The 20,038-nt window shown below is 42.7% G+C and overlaps 1 protein-coding gene across 1 annotated transcript in view; it reads left to right on the top strand.

Annotated features, from left to right (window-relative positions):
• The window catches only part of LOC146798102 (cytochrome P450 2G1-like), a 610,713-nt gene extending 599,736 nt beyond the window's left edge, over positions 1–10,977 (top strand). Inside the window, exons 8-9 of the mRNA XM_085625317.1 lie at positions 2,648–2,789; positions 10,649–10,977. Coding sequence (XP_085481443.1) covers positions 2,648–2,789; positions 10,649–10,833 — 327 coding nt within the window. The 3' untranslated portion in view covers positions 10,834–10,977. The remainder of the gene's footprint in view (positions 1–2,647; positions 2,790–10,648) is intronic.
• Positions 10,978–20,038: the final 9,061 nt, after the last annotated feature.

Genomic DNA, 20,038 nt, shown 5'->3' with positions numbered 1-20,038 from the left:
CAGCTATCCTAGTAGCGTGGATACGAGCAGTCTTAGGCTAAACTCTAGAGGGCGTGTTAAGCCAGCTGTTTACCATCACATATACCCCTTGAACACCAAGTGAAAGGACACCACACAAGTTGTTATGAAAATAAAAGGATATTTATTTATAACAAGACTACCCTGGCTCTTTATGAGTCAGGGAGCTAAGCACACTACAAAACTCTTAGGAAAATACTTCAGTTGCACAATTTACACAAATGCCCGAGGGACACGAGAAACCATCTACACTAACAGTGAAATGCGAATGGTTAGAGTCTGGAGATACTGATTCCGGAGTGATCCGATCAGTGGGACTAAACGAAAAAGGAACTGGACACTTGTAGAGCGAACCTGCGATGGAGCACCGAGATGCTCGAGTTACCTAGCCCGGAGGCTGCGGCTGCGTGAAGTTCGTCAAGATGTCGGGAGTCCTCGTGTAGTCTCAGGAGCCTGAAAGAAGAAGTTGCTGGCAGGCGACCAGTGACGATGTTCAGAGCGATCCAAGCCTGGATCGGTGGTGAAGGAAAACCTGAAAGCAGAGGGGACTCAGTTCTCAACCGCTAGCCAGCGATCATGTGGGTACCAGGAGGGTACCGGCTGAAGTCACCTCGACCAGGTGAGTGGGTGACGTCGGACTCGGCTGTTCCTCGGACCAGGAGGCGCGGCGGCGACCAGGATGGAGGGCGAGCTGTCCCACGAAGGTGTCTGCTGTCGACGATGCTGGGCCCAGGAAGGGGCAGCGGATCTTGGCAGTGGCCACCCAGGCGGGGGAGTCAAAATGGCGTCGGGAGTGGACCAGGAGGGTCCGTGGTACTCCTCTGTTGAAGGGGAGCAAGAGCCAGTCTGGAGCAACCAGACTAGTGATGAAACAATCGTGGTGCGTCGTGAAGAGGGCCACAAGCCGGTCGGCAAGTGGTCGAACAACGCGGCGAACAGCAAGGAGCGGAAGGGCCCCCACGCAGATCTCGGGGATGCTGGGGAGACAGACTTCGATGCTGGAGCTGCTCAGGGTTAGGGCTTCTCAAACCCTAGGTGCACTCACTCGAGGGTCCCTCGGTGGGCGTGCTAGATAAGCGTCGTGCAGGTTCTGAAGATAACCGGTCCCGCAGGTCTCGTCACACCTACGACTCTCAGCTGGGCTGATGAGGCAGGTAAAAGGTCAGAGATGGCAGGGAACTCGGGTCTCGTCGAGCTGGGCAGTCTTGATCCGTAGGAGAGACTCACAGCAAACCGCAAGCGCTTAGATGGTGCCTGCTGGTGCAGGGTGGCTACTCCTTAGCCACAAGGGAGAGTCTTCAGAAATAGTCAAGAGTTCCTTTCGTGGAAAGTAGTTCGTGATTCGGAGTTATCCGATTATCTGATTATCCAATTTGGGAAGGGGACTCGCTCCTACCTTTATTCTAAGAAAAGGGGCTGGCCCGTGACTAGGTTCTACCTATGGGTGGAGCCAGGAGGGGGGTGGTTACACCCCTAACCTTTGTCCGGCTTCGCGCCAGCTCAGGGGCTGGTGTGCCCCCGAAACTGGTTTGAGCCGGGCTATGCACAGTGAGCACCGGGGTGCCACTTGCAATCACCTTCCTTTCAGCCCTGCCTACCTGGGATACACAAACCCTGTCTGGGACGGTGCTAACACCGCCCTCGACAGGAAACCCTTTGTCCAAGCTCCCCTTGCTGGAAGGTCCCCCAGCAGCAGGAGGTCAGACTTGTGTCTGGTGGCAGCATCCATTTTGTGATGCTGAGGCTTGAGTCAACTTTAACCGGGGTTCAAGGTTACTTCCATGTCGTGTCCCTCTAAAAGGGGGGAATGCTAACCCCGTCACCAGGACTGGCGAGGGGTTCGTATTCCCATTCGTATGACACCTTACTCGACATGTATAGGTGATGCGATGCCAAAGTTAGCAAATAACCGCAAGGATTATAATGCATTAAAAGTAGTTGGCCCGCGTCACCATGGAACGGCTATTAGGACTTGGTTCCGCAAGCCGTCGACGGGCTCAGCTCGTGCCAGAGCACCGTCCCACATGCTTCCCTGCACTCTGCCTTCAGGATCGATAAGGCCTGCTATAGGAGTGACTGATAGGGATCCCTATGTCCATTTTAGGGTTTAGGTGTAGGAATACTACACCTACAGCAACGGGTGATTACACCACGTGGCCCCAGCTGTCGTGCAGCCAGTTGTGTCAGATTTGGGCGGCCATTCCAGGGGTGGCATAATACATGCTTCAGCCCCTGGTAGGCCCTGGGTACACCGATGCCCTGGATACCTGTGGTATGCTGGGACAGGGACTGACACGGTGGCCCAGTTCCAATTAGTGGATGCACCTAACGTACATGTGTGTTAATTTCGAGAGAGAACAGCTAGGCTGTGGGTCTGATTGGCAGGCCCACAGCCGGAGAAAGTCGTAAACCAATGAAGCAAAAGCAAAAAATCTGGGTGATCATAGGATTGCAGACCCTACTCTCCTACACCAACTGCCACATATGTTTACATATTTCTGATCACAGTTCTGAATGTTTCATGCTTTCATAGCCTTTTTACAGTAAACAGCTTGTCAAATATAATTTGTGAATTGCTATGCGTGCACAGAACACAATTATCAATCAGATCATCTACTTGTTATTTCAGGACACAAATGTTTTCATGATGTTGCATACTGTGCTTCGAGATCCTCAGAAGTTCAAGTTTCCAGACAGCTTCAACCCTGAGAACTTCCTGGATGAAAATGGTGGCTTTAAGAGCAACGATGCCTTCATCCCCCTTTCCGCAGGTAGCAAACATTTCTCTAAAAGCACTGCATTTCCTCATGTTGATCACCTACTAGGAATACTGTATTAGATGGAAAAGGCAATTTGTGAAGACGGCTGTTTTATATTTTAACTATCTCTCCAATTATTCTTTGTATCATAATGTATTGAACCCAAACTGATGGAGACCTGCTTACGCATGACCAGTCAAGGTGACAAGCAATGGATTGGAGGCCCAAGACAAAGTCGTAATAGAAATACAATTCTCTGACTACCCTTCCTTCCCAAGAGTACCCCATAGCTGAACATCTCCATGGGACTTAGACAATAGTATAATTAGGCCAGTCATTAGCAATCAAAGGTAGAATTCTGTTGCTAGAGCACCTCCTTTTTAAACATTCTTCCATCAAGGACTTATACTCTATCATGCTCATAGCTAAGGCCGATGATATTTCAAGAGTCAAAACCATATGGGCAAACAAATTGGGAAAACAGGACGTAGATCTAAGCAGATCATTGTGGCTGTCTAAAACGGTATTTTTATCTGCTAATTTAAAAGCACAACATTTTAAAACAGTGTTTAATTTATACTTCACACCTGCGAAATTGTTTATATGGGGAAAACGGGAAAATGATCACTGCCCAAGGTGTACGTTTGGTCCAGCAGACAGTGTGCATAGGCTTTCAGAATGTTCTCGGCTTAATGACCTAAAACTGGCGATTGAATCCTTCCTGCTTAAAATCATCACAAAACCAGTTGCATTGACTCCAACTTTGTTGTTATTTGGATATGAGGAAAATCTACAGTTGGATTCATCCCACGTCCCTTTTTGTTTTATGGTAACTGCAGTTTTGCGGCTATTGATTGCTACAAAATGGAAAGATCCTGACCCCTGACTTTCCAAGCCTGGTTTGCCCAAAAATTGTATGTATTTAATTTTTAGATGGGTTTGTATAAATGTAAAGGTCAAAGGGCAAGGAAGAGGGGAATACAAGTCTGGAGCCCATTAATTGAACAATAGTTTATTTTCGGTCTTTTCGTTCTGTTTTCTCATATCATGTATGATTTCATGTTATATATATTGTTGGATGTAAACTATTGATTGAGCGCTAAGCTTTCCTGAGAAAAAAAATAAAAATATATAAAAAAAACAAAACAATCATTACTGCCTCATTGGCAGGATGCTTTAATACCAATGTCCCATCATGTCGCAACAGTTCACTGATTTTTTGGAGGCTGACAAAGCTGTTCCACAGTTTCATCATTTCCGCTAAACACCAGATTTTAATTCTGACACCATTTAAAGATGGTTGCAATTTATTTCCTCCAACCCTTAGAAAAAGGGCTTCTTAGGTTTTTTTAATAGAGTTGTTAGGCACTACCCAAGTATATGACAAATGAGCATCAGAACTGGATGGGGACTGAACTGGAGGTCTCACAGTGTGCCCTTTAAACCAGATACAGAATTTATGTGGTTAAATCCACTTTCCAACTGTAAACACTCCATCCAGCCTTGTTCAGGCAGACTTAAGTATCGGCAAGATGACTAAAGCAATGATTAGTCAATCCAATAATAAGAAGAGTTAACAACAATTCAACCTACATTGATTTTTTACATACACATAAATATGCTGGAGAGCAGAACTACGTGTAGGTTAACCTAATCTTAGTGAGTATCCAGTTGCTGTGATTTGGGGCAATATGAGCTGTGGATGCCAAGATTCTAAAGTGATTAAAATGTGTGCTTCTTAAGGAGGAGGAAGTAGTTTCTCTTCGGGAGCCTAGCAAGTGCTGGATGAGTTGATAAAACTGAATCTCATTTTAAAGTAAACAGAGTTTATTAGTGACATGCTTATGGTTATCTCTTGGTGGTTGTATGATGGAACTCTGTATGCATTTACCAAAAATGCATTTAGAATACAGTCACTACCTCAACTGCGAAGTTATCATGAGTTACGTTACCACCCAAGTCGTTACAATGACTTGCTTTAGAGGGTGCTGGACTTTGGAATAGCATAAATTACTATTCCAACTCCAGTCTACGCAACAGTAGGGAACGTGTTGGACTTAAATATCGAACACTAGTCCAACAACATTCCCTCTAAATGAAGTTGCTGTAATGACTTGCGTGAGTAAAGTGACGCCTGGTAACTTCGATGTTAGGGTAGCGACTACGTTGTAAAGGCAAGTCGTTGTTGTGACTGCGGGGTAAAGGATGTTTACCCTCTTGAAATATGTTTTCATGAATGATTGCAGCAAAAAAACAAGGTGGTGGAAGGAATGCTTGAATTTATCGCAACCACTAGCGATCATTCATGCCTGTATCTCAGTCCATTGCCCTTTTGCTCACTGCAGTGGCCAGCCATATACAAATACTGTCAGACTGCAACAGAAAATAGGCCCAAGGAACAAAACAAAAGTGTCTCATTAGCAAATCAGATCACTAAAAAGTGGCCCACTTTTGCAAATCAGGACTGTTTTTGAACTTGTAAAGGCAAGCCATAGATGTGTTTTGCCTGATATGGATGAATGTATTCAATTGTTTGCTGCAGGTATTATTCGTGGTCCAAGAAACCATGAAATAGGCCCACAAACAGACATACCGGTCCTCAGGGCACTGCCAGATTGCCCTATAGGCCATTGTGACCTTGTATGCAAAACTGTCTTGGACCTACTCTAACAGGAAAAGTCCAGCCTGAAATGACTGGACTGGCCTTACTGGAAAAGGGCGTTGGCCAGTTTGCATATGGCTGCTCCCTGTCATGGCATAGTGTTCAAACAGTGATGGATTGCAACAGCTCAAGAGATTACTAATGTCTGAGAATAATTCAAGCATTTCACGCATCAACTGTTTATTCTCGTATTTAGATAATTGACCATAAACTGGCAGACTGACAACTGAAAGTAAATGGGGAACTTCTTTATTAGAACCCATGTAAAATGATTGCTCATTGTTAGAAATTGACCTGTGCTCACCCTCTGGTAGCTTGGCACGGAGCAGTCTGGCTTTACGTAAGAGGCAATGTGTAAAGTATGTGTGCAACATTTATTACAGTAAAATAGTGAAAAACACCACACAAAAATAAACTACACCAGATTAGAAAAATAGAGCTTACTTTAATGAACAAAACAAGACCAAAATGAAAAAATTCCAAAATGTAGAACATTAGTTATGAATTTTTAAAGAATATCGTGGATTATAGCGCTCAGAGTCATAACGCGCTAACCGGGGCTTTATGGTTGCACTGGACCGAATAGTAAAGGATAAAATCTAAAAAGTCATGCCGACTGCGAAGGAGTGCGGCTTGGATACAGAATCCACGTAGGCCCTGCTGAAAACAGTAAACTTCTGGAGAATGTGTTGATGTTGAGGAGCAGCTGCATCGGCTCCAAGTCACGCAGTTGGGTAGATGCATCGTAGTCGGGCCTCGCAGACGGGTTCCACGTCGTTGTCAAACCCATTACGATGAAGAAGATGCGTTGCCGTCGAACCTCGCAGTCGGGCCCCATGTCTTCGTCAAGCTGTGCAGGGATGTCGTTGAAGCAGCACTGTGTCAATGTTGAAGGCAAATGCGTCAGTTCCGATTGGTGCAAAGCAGGCGAAGCTTGGAATTTTGAGGAAAACAGATGCAGAACCCCTTTTCAAGGCCCAGGAATGGGTTGGCACCTCTTGACAGGGCAGGACTCACAGTTGGCGGAGTCCAGCAGTTGAAGCAGCAGAGTTGAAGGAAGTCTTTGATGTCTCTGAGACTTCAGACCAGGAGGCAAGCCAGCAAACCCTTGCATTCACTTGGTCCTGGGGATGTAGCGATTCAGGTCCAGTCCTTCTCACCACCAGGAAGAATCCAGCAGAGTGCCAGTCCTTGCAGCAGCACAGCAGTCCTTCTTCCTGGCAGAGTGTCCTCAGGTCCAGAGTGTACTGAGTTGGCGGTGTCAGAGGTCCAGTACTTATAACGACTCTGAGTTGTGCCTTTGAAGTGGGGAAGACTTCAAAGAAAGGCCTTTGAAGTCCACAAGGTCCCTGCATTTCCTGTCCCGGCTCCAGACTCACTACAGGGGGTATGCAGCTCTTAGTGTGGGACATGCACAGCCCTATCAGATGCACGTTTCAGCTCCTCCCTCCATTCCAGCTCAGGAAGGCCAATCAGCCTGTTGATGGACCATCAGGATGTGAATGTCACACCCCAGCTCCCTTTGAGTGTGACTGTCTACAGGGAATGCACAAACTCCAGCTGCACCCACCCTAGATGTGAATTCAGAGAGAGGCAGAGGCACAGAATGGTTGAAGAAGGAAAATGCCAACTTTCTAAAAGTCGCATTTTCAGACATACAATTTAATTCCAACTTCACCATAAGCTGTGATTTTAAATTGTGAGTCCAGAGACACCACACAAAATATTCCTATCTTGTCCCAATTGGTAATTACACTTATGATATGCAGTAAGGCAATCCCAATGTTAACCTACGGGCAAGATATGCCTTGCAGGAGTGAAAAACGAATGTACGATTTTTTCATTACCTGACATATAAAACTTAAAAGTACATGTTCAACTTTTTAAGCTGCACACTGACCATATGTCTGTCCATGTCCTACCTTAGCGGTGGGCCTGGCAGGAGGGTAAACTTACCAGGTCGACATGACAGCTTAAATCTACACACACAGGCTCTGCAATGGCAGGCCAGGGACATATTTAAAGGGCTACTTGAGTGGGTGGCACAATCAGCGCTGCAGGTTCACTAGTAACATTTAAATTACTGGCCCTGGGCACATGTAGTTCACTTTATTAGGGACTTCTAAGTAAATTAAATGTGCCAATTGTGGATAAGCCGTTGTTACCTAAGTATTTTTAAGTATGTTTTAGTTAATTATATTTATTAATTTATTAATTTTAAATTACTTTTAAGACATCTAAAAAAATCAATATTTTGACTATATTTTTTACAACGATATTTTTGATTCGATATTTTTGTACTTACCTGTTTCAAGATAGGAATTCGATATTTTTGTATTCGATATTTTGACCTTGATATTTTGTCAGGTCGATATTTTCAGCATCGATGTTCTGTCAGTGATCCAGAAAATTGCTGTCTAAGGCCACAGCATAGAAGCTAATCAATTTATTAAACTAAAAGACTTGATGTGAGTCAATTGGGAAACAGGCAAGATGGTAAATGATGCACAGTCAAGAGTAAAACAATATCTTTGGAATAAAATATGACATTGTTCTCAATTTACCTAGAAAATCTAATCAGAGGGTGAGACCAAAAAGTCAGATAAAAATGTAAAAAACTCTACATCATATGGTTTTACACTGTACTGCTCCAGGACAGCATGTCCCCAATCCCAGTGTGTCGCACTGCGCAGTCCTGGTTTCATCCCTGAGCTGGCTTTTCGCGCAGATAAGGCACTCATCAAACTGCAGTAAAGTTGAAATCAGACGATCGATCCACAACTGCTTAGAAAATTAAATAATATTAACAAGTTAATAAAGTGCATATAAATAAAGGAGGAAAATGTAAAATTTAAATGTTCTAAACGTCCCATAAATGAGGCAGAGTTTGAATCTGGAGGCTAAAAATTAAGTTGATGTCTTCAGAATAATTTGAGGCAAATGCCTCAAACAGAATGAAGTATGGACGATGGGTGACCTAAGTTGATTTTACAAAAAGCCCCAACCTTCCCATTCAGTTGGAACTTTTGATTTTTTTTACACTTGTTTTTTAATTAAATTCAATATTTCATCACCTGTGTGTATTTTTGATGAATGATTGCTTCTGCATTTATGTTCATTGTTTTGAGGTTCAAATCATAGAAATTGCTTAAGTCCGGGTCCCCAGCTTCCAGCAATGACTATTTGGAGGGGTCGCTGGATTCCAATAATGATTCAGTAGGGGTTCCCAGATTTTAATAAATAAGTAGGGGGTCCAAAAAAGTCAAGGGCTTAAGTATCACTGCTATAGCGCAAAGAATAGGGCGACACATGGGGATATGCAGAGAAATATTAAATAACACAATGGGCCAAACGAGAAGGTGATGCCTTGATATGTAGGAATTGGTGAAATCATGGCCACAGAGAAGAGAGGATCACAATGGGGCAGATCAGTAGGTAGTATCATAGGCTTACAGAAGAGGATGGTCCTTAAAAAAAGAGGCTATGATTACAAAAAGTGACAGAAGAGAGGGTCGTTGCATGGGCACAGAGAAGAGGCTAGAGGGCAGGATGAAACAGTGAAGACATGAGCTAGGATAGGTTTGTGCTGCCATAAGCGCACAAGGGAAAGATGTTAGAGTAATACAACCTAGGGACAGCAAAAAGTGTACTATACCAGAAATAAGTGGCTGGCCCAAAGAGAAAACTATATCGATAGAAGGATATTTGAAGTGTACACATGCCTCATAGTTCTGCTTTTTGTTGCCAGATTTCTGAAGAGCTCCAGTCATTCAGAGTAATGGCTGTTGGGGTCCAACGGCACACACCAGCATACATTTACCACTTTCTGTTAGACACTTACTCCCTTTTTTCTCCATACAATTTGAAAAGGACACACCCACACATACACACACACACTCACTCACAAAACCTCTCTTTCCATTCTCTTGCTGTGGCACTGTTAATGTTTTACCAGCTGTGTGTGCCTACTGTAGACTTTCGCAGAGATCAAGGATTGGATGAGCAAGTAGTGTGAGAATCTTACAGTCGTTGCCGAGAAATCTATCCATGTTTTTGCATGTAACGCTACAGGATATAAATGGATCCAAATGTATGGGTCCCCTGCTATGAGGACCGATTTCTATATTGTCATTTCATTACTTATCGTATCTGCTTTACTTACTGGGCTTCGGGAATAGTGTGCACTGTCGTGAGTGCACCTTGGCCATGAAGGTCCAGGTGGTCTTGGGCTCTATGCTCTAGCCTGCTGAAGTGTTCTCATGTGTGCCCAGGCCTTGTAATGCAGGCTGTCCTGTTTGAAGTTGATGTGCCCTTTTTAGATAAGTAGAAGAGAATTAATTGATTGATTGATTGATTGATTGATTGATTGATTGATTGATTGATTGGTTGACTGCAGAAAATGATTGGTACCTGCACTGTTAGAATGTGATATTCAAGGGCGAAGCAGTAGGAGCTGTCAACCGTGCAGCACATAAGCTTGGGAAGGAGCCTGGGGGTGCACAGTATCAGAGGCGGGCTGCCTCGCACAGGTCAGTGTCAGCACCAGGTTCAGAGGATTGTTTGATTTGAAGCGTGCAGTTTATTTGTGTCCCTAGGATTGTGCACTAATGGAACTAGTGCTCACTGGAGGTGGCAGAATGTGTCCCAGTCCTCAAACAGGAGTGCCGTTGGGACCGACCGGCACCCACCATCGACCTAATTTAACCACTGCTGGAAACCCTCTCTGCCTGCTATGGAAATAAACTTTCCACCTGTTCCTATTTGGCGGTGGCATTATAGACCATGTAGGTAGCCCTATCTTCCATAAAATGTGGATATGTACAAATAAGTTGTTAGAGTTCAAAGACATGACTAGCCTTTAGTGTGGCTACACAAATATGCATACATGGTATTTTGGATCTGCTAGTGAAATGCTTTGCTTGTTATTCAACTTCTCTGGTCATTCCATAATGATTGCTTTTTGATGAAAATATGCCGAGAATCTAGCTAAAAACTTTCACTCATTGTGAGGTTTCTCATTGCAATTTCTGTTTGGAGTTTCCTACCCGTGGAGTACTCTTTAGTATCCAAATAACTAGGCAAAAGTCAATTAAATGCCCCCCCTAGAGGCTAACAAATAGGAAGTGATTTCATGTGTAATGTTGTTCCAGTCTTATGATGTTCATTATTGTCTCGCTCTCTCTCTCTCTCTCTCTCTCTCTCTCTTTAGGAAAACGTATGTGTCCTGCTGAGGGTTTGACACGCATGGAGATATTTCTTTTAATTGTGGCCACTCTGCAGAACTTCAACATAAAATCACTTGTTGAACCAGAGAAAATTGATCTATTCCCAGATGTCAGCGGTTTGGGAAATTTACCAAAGCCTTACCAGCTCTGTGTTGTTTCTCGTGGCTAATTCCTATTCAATTATGAACTTCATTGCTCCTCTGGTATATTAGTGTGTATGCTCTAATACTGCTATAGCTTTAAACAAATAAGACTCGAGGACCTTCACAATTAGCTGAAACAAAATAAAAATTAAGATTTTTGACATTTTAAATGCTTTGTTTATTAAGATTTGTTTCTTAATTTCTATTTGAATTAATAATATTTGTCATGATATATTCTGATTTAGGAGAAAAATATTTGGTTCTGGTACAAAACATTCTTTAGATTGCCTGTAATATGAACAGAGATACAGTACAAAACCTTAAGGGGGTAATTTAGGGGCAGATTTACAAATTTTCCATGTAACAGAGGGCAGTAAGCAAAGTTTTTGCTGCGTTGATGAAAGGGAGGCTGCAGAAATGAGCCATATCAACTAAGATGTGGTACATTTTTGCTATCTCCTAGTGCTGCCTAGTGGCAACGCAGGCACTCTTGCACCATGGTGCAAGAGTGTCTGTATTAAATGTAGGATTGCTTTTGTGCAGGAAAGGAGACCTTCCAGCACAAAACAATGCTTAGCAGTGTTTTCCTTGCAAAATGCAGCACATGTGGAAAGAGGATATAACGAGGAGAAATAAAGATATTTCTCCTCATTATTCCTCACTGGGGAAGACATAGCATTTGACGCATTCCCGGGTTTACAAGTCCTTGTAAATCTGGGAATGTGCCAAAATCCATGGATGAAGGCGTGGGAACGTCCATGGTCCATCCATGGATCGTCTTTCCAATGAATGGTAACCGAAGGCAGCGCTATCCGCTGCATTACGTTACTTTGTATTTACTAAGCCATGCAAAGTAGGTCTGAAGGGCTTAGTAAATACCACAGATTATTTTGCGTTGGTCTGCACTACAAAGTGATGCAGCCCCGATGTAAAGTCTTAGTCGGTCTTCACCTTCGGGTTTGGCAGAATAGGAGCACCACCATGGGTCGCCAGGGGCTCTGCTCTGCCAAAACCACGGTTCTCTCGACTAACTTGGAATCTGGTAAACCACTAGGTTTCCAATTGCAGTGCCTCAGCTGGCTCCACTGTCAAATACCTATGTGGCCTAGTACCCCAATCGTCACAATGCAGCTGTGTCAATGTGCATGTTATCTTTTAACAGAGAGTGAGGTGCATTTTATTAGCAATAAGAACATTCATTATTTCTACTCTAAGTGACAAGCCCGATAAAAAAACACAAAAACATGTTCATGTTTTCAATTTAATTAAAATGAAATTCAGAAATCATATTGTCTTCCTTAGAAAAAACAAACCTGTATTAATTTGACTGAAAACACTATTGGAAACAGTTTTTCACGCGATCTAAAACTGCCCACTGTGAAATAGAGTTCACATACGCACAACTGCTGGGCAATAAACTTCTCTTCATACAAGAAGTAGGCTGGTTGTGAGTGTGTTATATAAATAGACTGATAAAATGCTGCACCAAGAGTGGTGGTTAAGGAGGGGCAGAATGGAATATAATCTGTTGGAATAAAACTGATAATGAGAGCACAGTTTCTTCACAACCGTAGCAACGCCATGTGTGATCAATTAACTTGCCTAACAGTACTTCTATGGTAATGTCCTTGCAAAATATAAAATGTCTCTCTTTCAGATGTGTTCAATAGTTCGTATGGAGACAGACAGTGAATACACGTACATTTCTGTATTAACAAGTCTTACACCTTAAGTGGAGAAGTGTGACTCAATGGTTAGAACGGCAGACCCTGATGCAGAGGTCTGGCCCGGGAGCAGGGTTCAATTCCCGCCTTGGCGGGTCTTGGGCTCAATTTCCTCAGACCTGCTATTTCTCGCCTCTGTGCCTATTCTAATCATGGGTCCCACTCTGCAACTCTGGGCAATAGCTTGCTTAATCTCCACAACGGCCCCAACAGCGCTGGGATGCCTGGCTTCACCTTGGGGGTGCCCAGGAGTCGACATTCCACAGGGAAAAGCCAGGAAGGGTTCCACGGCGGTATGAGTACAGCGCCAGGACACCCTAGGGTAGCAGTGCGCTGTACAAGTACAACACATTTACATTTACACCTAACTACCTAGCTTACAACAGCCAGCAGGTGAGTATCAAATAAAACACACAATATCTTGTTGCCTGTTCCCTGAAATGGAAAGTTAAACCAGAATATTCTGTAGGTATTCATCTGTTAATGGAAAGCAACATCCTTCAACCCATGCCTGTCTCAGAGCCAAAGTTTAGGTCCCAGCTGTGATAAACTGTGCTTGACCATCCTGACAGTGAGGAGAAAGGTAGCTGGAGCACGCAATTGAACTGTATCACTCCTCCATTACAAGCCTCCCACCTGTAGTCTGAGTTGAATAGAAAAGACTTCAGGGGAAAGAGGAAAGGGAAGAGAAAGCAGGATCAGCCAGTGGCAATGAAAGGTTCACTACAGCAAGACCTACTAGGCAGACACAAAAAGTGAGTTTTTGTTTAGTCTTTAGAATATAACTCGTTCTTCTCTTTGTAATGCATCCACCTCCTCGTTTCTATCTTGGTCACCTGGTTCTCTGATGATTGTAGATTTTAAATTAAAGGACTAAAATAAGCCATTGATGAACTTCCAAATAGCATTGAAGATAGTGGGTGTGTAGGTTTGGCTTCTATTTTGCTAGTACCTTTTGGGTGCAGTTGTAGATATATTGTAAAGTGTCGTCCGACAGAAATGAATAGATCCTAATGAACGTTTCTTCACAACGTTAGCAATCGGTCATGATGGGAGCATTTTTAGTTGATGTGACTTAACTGACTAAAGTCTATTTTTCATTTGGAGGATATGCTCCATAATTTTACTTTTATGTTGCACTTTTTCATGTTCTATGAAAAATTGTAAAACTCTGGATTTTAATTATTAAAATGTACACTAAACATGCTAGCTCTTCCATCAATGGTCATCTACATTTCTTTGCACATCATCAATTTATAAATATATGCCAGATATGCCGGGGCAAAATATTATAACTTGAATAAGCTCAAAAGGAATGTTTACTTAGACCCTTGGTCCTTAAACAGAAATGTTAATACCATCACAATTTCATGAGAATATTTAAAAACATTTGGCCTGCTGTCGTCTTTCAATGGGAACCTGCAACAAAGGCCCTTTTTGCACACAGGACAACATTGCAGTACTCTCTTTAATTCTGAGTCCCCTTCCTTAGTAAATAAAATTTAGTCTTTCACAGTAGCAAATAGTTTGCAGTGCAACCAAGAACAGACTGGAACAGTCTCCCTGTGGAACTGCATCCTAGTTTCTGATGCCTACCCTTGCTAGTCGGAGTTAATGAATATGATGATGAGGTCTTAAATGACATGATTTACAAGAGACCACCTCCATATAGACCAGAACCAGATGAGAGTACACCGGTTGTTTCTCCGATAAGAGATACAGTCTGTATTATTGAGAAAGAAAAAGTGACACCTGAATCAAGAAGTAGTAGTTCTTTCAGGGAGAGAGAGAATCGAAGCAGTGAGGAAAATGCTAGAAAGTTAGCAAAAACGACAACAGAACTGACTGAGAAAATTAGGGAGTTAACGAAGAATCTGGAAGCTGTTACGGTGCCTGTAACAATAGGTCCAGTTATGCCTGTGTTTGACAAACAGAGAGCAGGTGAGAATGGACTGGTGATTCCATATGTTGGGAATAATCTGACAAATTCAGTTGGTCCTTCAGGAGATTCAGATAAAAGAGCAGAAAGAAGTGACCTGAGACAAACAAGACATGACACATGTAGTGAACTACTGGATACTAGTGAACCTGGTTGTTCAGGGATGCCAATTTTAGAACCGCAGAAAAGAGTGGTTCCAGTGAGAAAAACTGCTGAAATAACAGTTGATGATTTGAATGATTGGATGAAGGTTCTTCAGAAAAAGGATAAGGATTCACAAGTTATTGATGTGGCTAGGTTATGTATAGAATTAGAAGAGCTTGTGACAGGAACAGTTCCAACAGAAATCCTGAAGAGTCATCATGATGGTGAGCTGTTGTTTATGTGTAAAAGTGTTACCTGGAGAGCAAGGAATACACATGATAGGCTAAGAGCAATAGCAAATGAACAGGGAGTTGACATTGATAAAGTGAAAGCTTTACAGAGAACTTACAGGATGGATTTTACAGAGAAGGACATTGAAAATTTGAATGCTTCTGGTAGAACAGGACAGATTAAAGAAATGGTGGCATTACTGCGAAGATGGGGTGATGTAGAAAAGTGGAAGGATAGGTGGTATAAGAAAAGAGAGGAATCTGTAGATAGAACAACTTATTCAGCATTTCCAGTAAGAGAAAAGGAGAAACCAGTGGATAATTATCCTATGAGAGAAATACCTGGAGGAGGATATGTACATGTTCCATGGACCAGACAGGATATTTTATCATTTACGAATGATTTCCCTCGATTGAGAGAGAAGCCCGTCGAGTGGTATAGGCAGGTAGATAGGTTTGTGAAATTGTCAAAAGTGCTGTGGGTTGACCTGAATAGTCTGTTTGATATAATTGTTCCAGCAGACTTGTGGACTGAGTGTAAAATAGTTGTGAGTTGGCCTACTGAGGAATATCCAAGAGATCCAAGAACAGGGGCACCAGATCCAGAAGTAATGAGGAAGTATGATCAGGTGGTGGTATACCTGAAGAGTAAAGTTCCTCCAAAAGAGACAGACTGGGTTAAGATAGATCGAACACAACAGGAAGCAAAAGAATCAGTTCATGCTTTTTACGAGAGGCTGATACTGGCTTTTAAACAATTCAGTGGAGACGAACACCTGGGTGACAAAGATTTGAGTCACTTTGTATACAGATTTGTATATGGTCTAAGACCTGAAATTGGTGAGAGAATTGGTGAGCACACAGTGGATTGGCAGAGTAAAAAAGTAGATGAGATTCTGAGACATGCAAAATACTTCAGTGATGAAATTGAAGCAAAACAAAGAAAGCTGAAAGAGAAAGCAATGTGGGCACAAGTGAAAGTTGCAGAAAGACAGGAAGCACAGTTAGTGGAACAGGCGAATAATCCAGGAAATAATGCAGGAAATAGACCCAGATATGCAGGAAAAGGGAAAGGAAGTCTTGAGGAAGCGAAGAAAAAGTTCCCTTGTCACAACTGTGGCCAGCTGGGACATTGGAGATCTGAATGTCCTAATCCACCATTAGTGAGTAATGAGAGTAAACCTTTAAATCAACAGGTGCAGAACCAGAACGAAGGGAATAATCAACAGCAACAACAGAAAGTTGTGAGACAGCAGAGTCAAGAGCCAAAACTGCCCTTGCCGCAGAATAGAGGGGTACAAAAGTATAATCAGGATTCAGGATTCTACAATGATGAGCAGGTAAACAAACCAAGACGTTCTAACAAAGTACAGCAGTACTTGTTAAAGAGTGAAGGGAGTGAATCTGAGGGTGATTATTGATGGTGCCGAAGAGAGGAGGAAGAGTGCATACTTGGTGCAACTCTAGAAATAGACCAGGCAGGACCATTTGTGGATGGGAAAATAAATGAGGAAAGTGTTACTTTTTTGGTAGACACAGGTGCGACAAGATCAACTGTCAGGTCAACAGATGTTAGAAATCTTCCTCTCTCGGATGAAGCAATCCAAGTAGTTGGTGTAGCCAATACACAAATCAGAACACGTCTTACTGAACCAGTAAGAGTACAGATAGGGAAATTTTCAGACATGCACAGATTTATTGTCTGTGACACGAGTCCAGTGAACTTGTTAGGTAGGGACTTATTGTGTAAGATGAACTGCACAATTTTTTGTACACCAGATGGAATAGCTTTTGAGACACCAGATGATGATGTTTTCTACCGAATGACTCTAGAGAATAGAGAAAGTGAGTTAATTGGTGCATTTGCTGTGTTTAATCCGGAGGATTTGCCTCAAGAGCTGAGAGACACAGTGAAAAGAGCAGTTTGGGATTTTACTGGAGAGGATGTGGGATTGATGAATAATGTAGATCCAGTGAAAATTGCAGTGAAAGAGGGAATTACATATCCTAACATTCCTCAGTACAAAATGACACCAGAAATAATTGAAGGGATAACTCCTATAATTGAGAAAATGATTCAGCAGGGAGTTCTGAGAGAACTACTGAGTAGTCCGTGTAATTCACCGATAATGGGACTGAAAAAGCCTAATGGCAAATTTAGGATCGTACAGGATTTGAGAAAAGTTAATCAAATTGTGGTGGCATGTTGTCCTATTGTGCCAAATCCATCAGTGATTCTGTATCAAATTCCACATGATGCTGAGTGGTATACGGTGATTGATTTGTGTCATGCGTTCTTTTCAATTCCATTGCATCATGACAGCCAGCCGATTTTTGCATTTAGGTTTGGCCAGCGTATCTTAGCATGGTGTCGAATCCCACAGGGGTATACGGAGAGTCCTTCGATATTCAATCAGTTATTGAAGAAATCGTTGGAAAGTTTGATCATGCCCGAAAACTCAGTGTTAGTGCAGTACATTGATGACCTACTGGTGGCATCAAAGACACGTGAAGCTTGTGAAGTGGATACCATAGCTTTACTGAATCATCTGGCAGATGGAGGGTTAAAGGTATCTCCAGCCAAATTGCAATTTTGCAAGAAAGAGGTTCATTATCTTGGACACAATATTGAAAAAGGTCTGAGAAAAGTGACTACTGACAGGATCAGAATAATCAGAGAAATGAAAGCTCCAAAGACCCAGAGAGAAGTGAGAATGTTCCTGGGTATGGTGGGATATTGTCGTCAGTGGATAATTAATTTTTCTCTGATAGCAAAGCCACTGATTAAACTGACAAAAAGTGAAATGACAGATCCATTAGATCTGGATGCAGAACAATTGGCAGCATTTGAAGAGCTCAAAAGTAAAATGTGTGAGGCTCCAGCTTTGGGTATGCCTGACTATGAAAAAGAATTCGAGCTGTACTGCAGTGAGAGAAATGGATGTGCACTTTCAGTGTTAATCCAGAAACATGGACAATTGAGAAGGCCTATTGCGTACTTCTCATCGACACTTGACCCTGTAGCTGTGGGTTTACCAGGTTGTCTGAAATCTGTAGCTGCAACATGCAGGAGCCTGGAACAGAGTGAGGGAATCATAATGGGATATCCTGTAAGGGTATTCGTACCTCACAATGTGGCAATTCTTTTGACAAGAAGCAGAACTCAGTACATGTCACATAGTCGGTTGACTAAGTACGAAAAAGTGATTCTGGGTGCATCAAATGTGACTCTTGAGAGATGTGTGAATGTGAATCCAGCGACACTCTTGCCGGATATTGAAAATGTGGGTATAAAGATGGAAGATGATCATGATTGTTTGGATGTGCTTGAGTACTGTACGAAACCGAGACCAGACATAAGGGATATTCCCTTACCTGAGAATGACCATGTGTTGTTTGTGGATGGATCATGCTTGAGGAATGATGATGGTGTGTTATGTGCAGCATATGCGGAATGCAAAGTTTCAGAGGTCATGGAAGCATCACCATTGAAAGGAGTGAAATCTGCGCAAGTTGCTGAATTAATAGCATTGACAAAAGCTTGTGAGATTGGGAAAGATTTGAGGACGACTGTGTTGACTGATAGTCAGTATGGATTTGGAGTGGTGCATGATTTTGGCCAACTTTGGCTACAAAGAGGTTTCTTGACATCCAGTGGAACTCCAATAAAGAATGCTGAAATGATTGGAAAATTGCTTGAGGCAATACAGCTGCCTAAGGAGTTAGCAGTTGTAAAGTGTGCTGCCCATGGTCAGGGGGAGGATTTTATAACGATTGGAAACAGGTACGCCAATGATGTTGCGCAGTACTGTGCCAAGACCAATCAGTCCATTAACAGGGAAAGAGAAAGGGAAATGTCTTTTCTTTCTGTGATGTTTACTAATGTCCTAGAGACCTGGGATGAAGTGAAGCAATTACAAGATGAGGCAGGAGATGAAGAGAAACAAGATTGGATTAAGGCAGGATGTGCTCCAAGAGAAACAGACCATGTTTGGGTCTACAGAGATGGCAGACCAGTGATGCCTAACTCAATCTTGTCGTCAATGGCAAGGATGTATCATGGCCAGGGACATTTGGGGAGAGACGCGATGGTTAGGTCGTTTAAACAAACCTGGTACAATGCAAAGTTCAGGACAATTGCAGAGAGCATCTGTCAGAGGTGTTTAGTTTGTCAGCAATTTAACACTGGGAAAAAGACAATGGTGAGTCTGGGAACAATAGGCAGAGAAGGAGGTCCTTTTACAAGAATGCAGATTGATTTCATTGAAATGCCCCAAGTGAACAGACTGAGGTATGTTCTAGTGGTAGTCTGTTTGTTTTCAAGGTGGGTGGAAGCTTACCCGACTAGAAGAAATGATGGATTAACAGTGGCAAAATTACTGTTGAGGGAGTTGATTCCTAGGTACGGGTTTCCAGTTACAGTTGAGTCTGATAGAGGTAGACACTTTCAAAATGAGCTCATGGGTTTGATTTGTGAAGCATTGAAAATACAGCAGAAGCTACATTGTGCATACCGACCAGAGGCTTCTGGTGTGGTTGAGCAGATTAATGGCACAATTAAGAATAGGATTGGAAAGATGTGCTTAGCCACTGGCATGAAATGGCCAGATGTTTTGCCTTTAGTTCCGATGACAATGAGATCTACTCCAGATAGAACTACTGGTTTGAGTCCGCACGAGATAATCATGGGACGTGCTATGCGCCATGCATTCGTGCCTGTCAATAAGTTGGTGACAATAACTGATGACATGATTTTGGATTACTGTAAAGGCCTGGCTGACGCAGTTCATTCTGTGTTTCACCAGGTTGGAGAAGAAGCTACCACACTTGAGAAGAAGCAAGCCCATGATCTGAGTCCAGGAGACTGGGTGAGGATTAAGGTGCACAGAAGAAGAAATTGCTTGATTCCAAGGTGGGGAAGGCCAAGACAAGTTATTCTGACTACGACGACTGCAGTAAAGTGTGCTGGAGTGAAGCACTGGGTACATGCAAGTCATACTCTGAGAGTTCCAAACCCAAAAGAAGGGACTGGTAAAGAGTATTTTGAAGAGTCAGATTCCAGTGATGATGAAGATACTGAAGATACGGAATCAGTGAGAAAAGAAGCAGAGAGAGCTTCAAGAGAATCACTGCGAGTATCAGGGAGAAGATCAGATTCTGTAAGAGAGCCTGAAGTTTCAAACAGCAGTGAAGG

This window comes from Triturus cristatus, chromosome 9 (genome assembly GCF_964204655.1).
Source record: "Triturus cristatus chromosome 9, aTriCri1.1, whole genome shotgun sequence".
Classification (NCBI taxonomy): Eukaryota; Metazoa; Chordata; class Amphibia; order Caudata; family Salamandridae; genus Triturus; species Triturus cristatus.
This window is presented reverse-complemented; position numbering and strand designations above follow the sequence as displayed.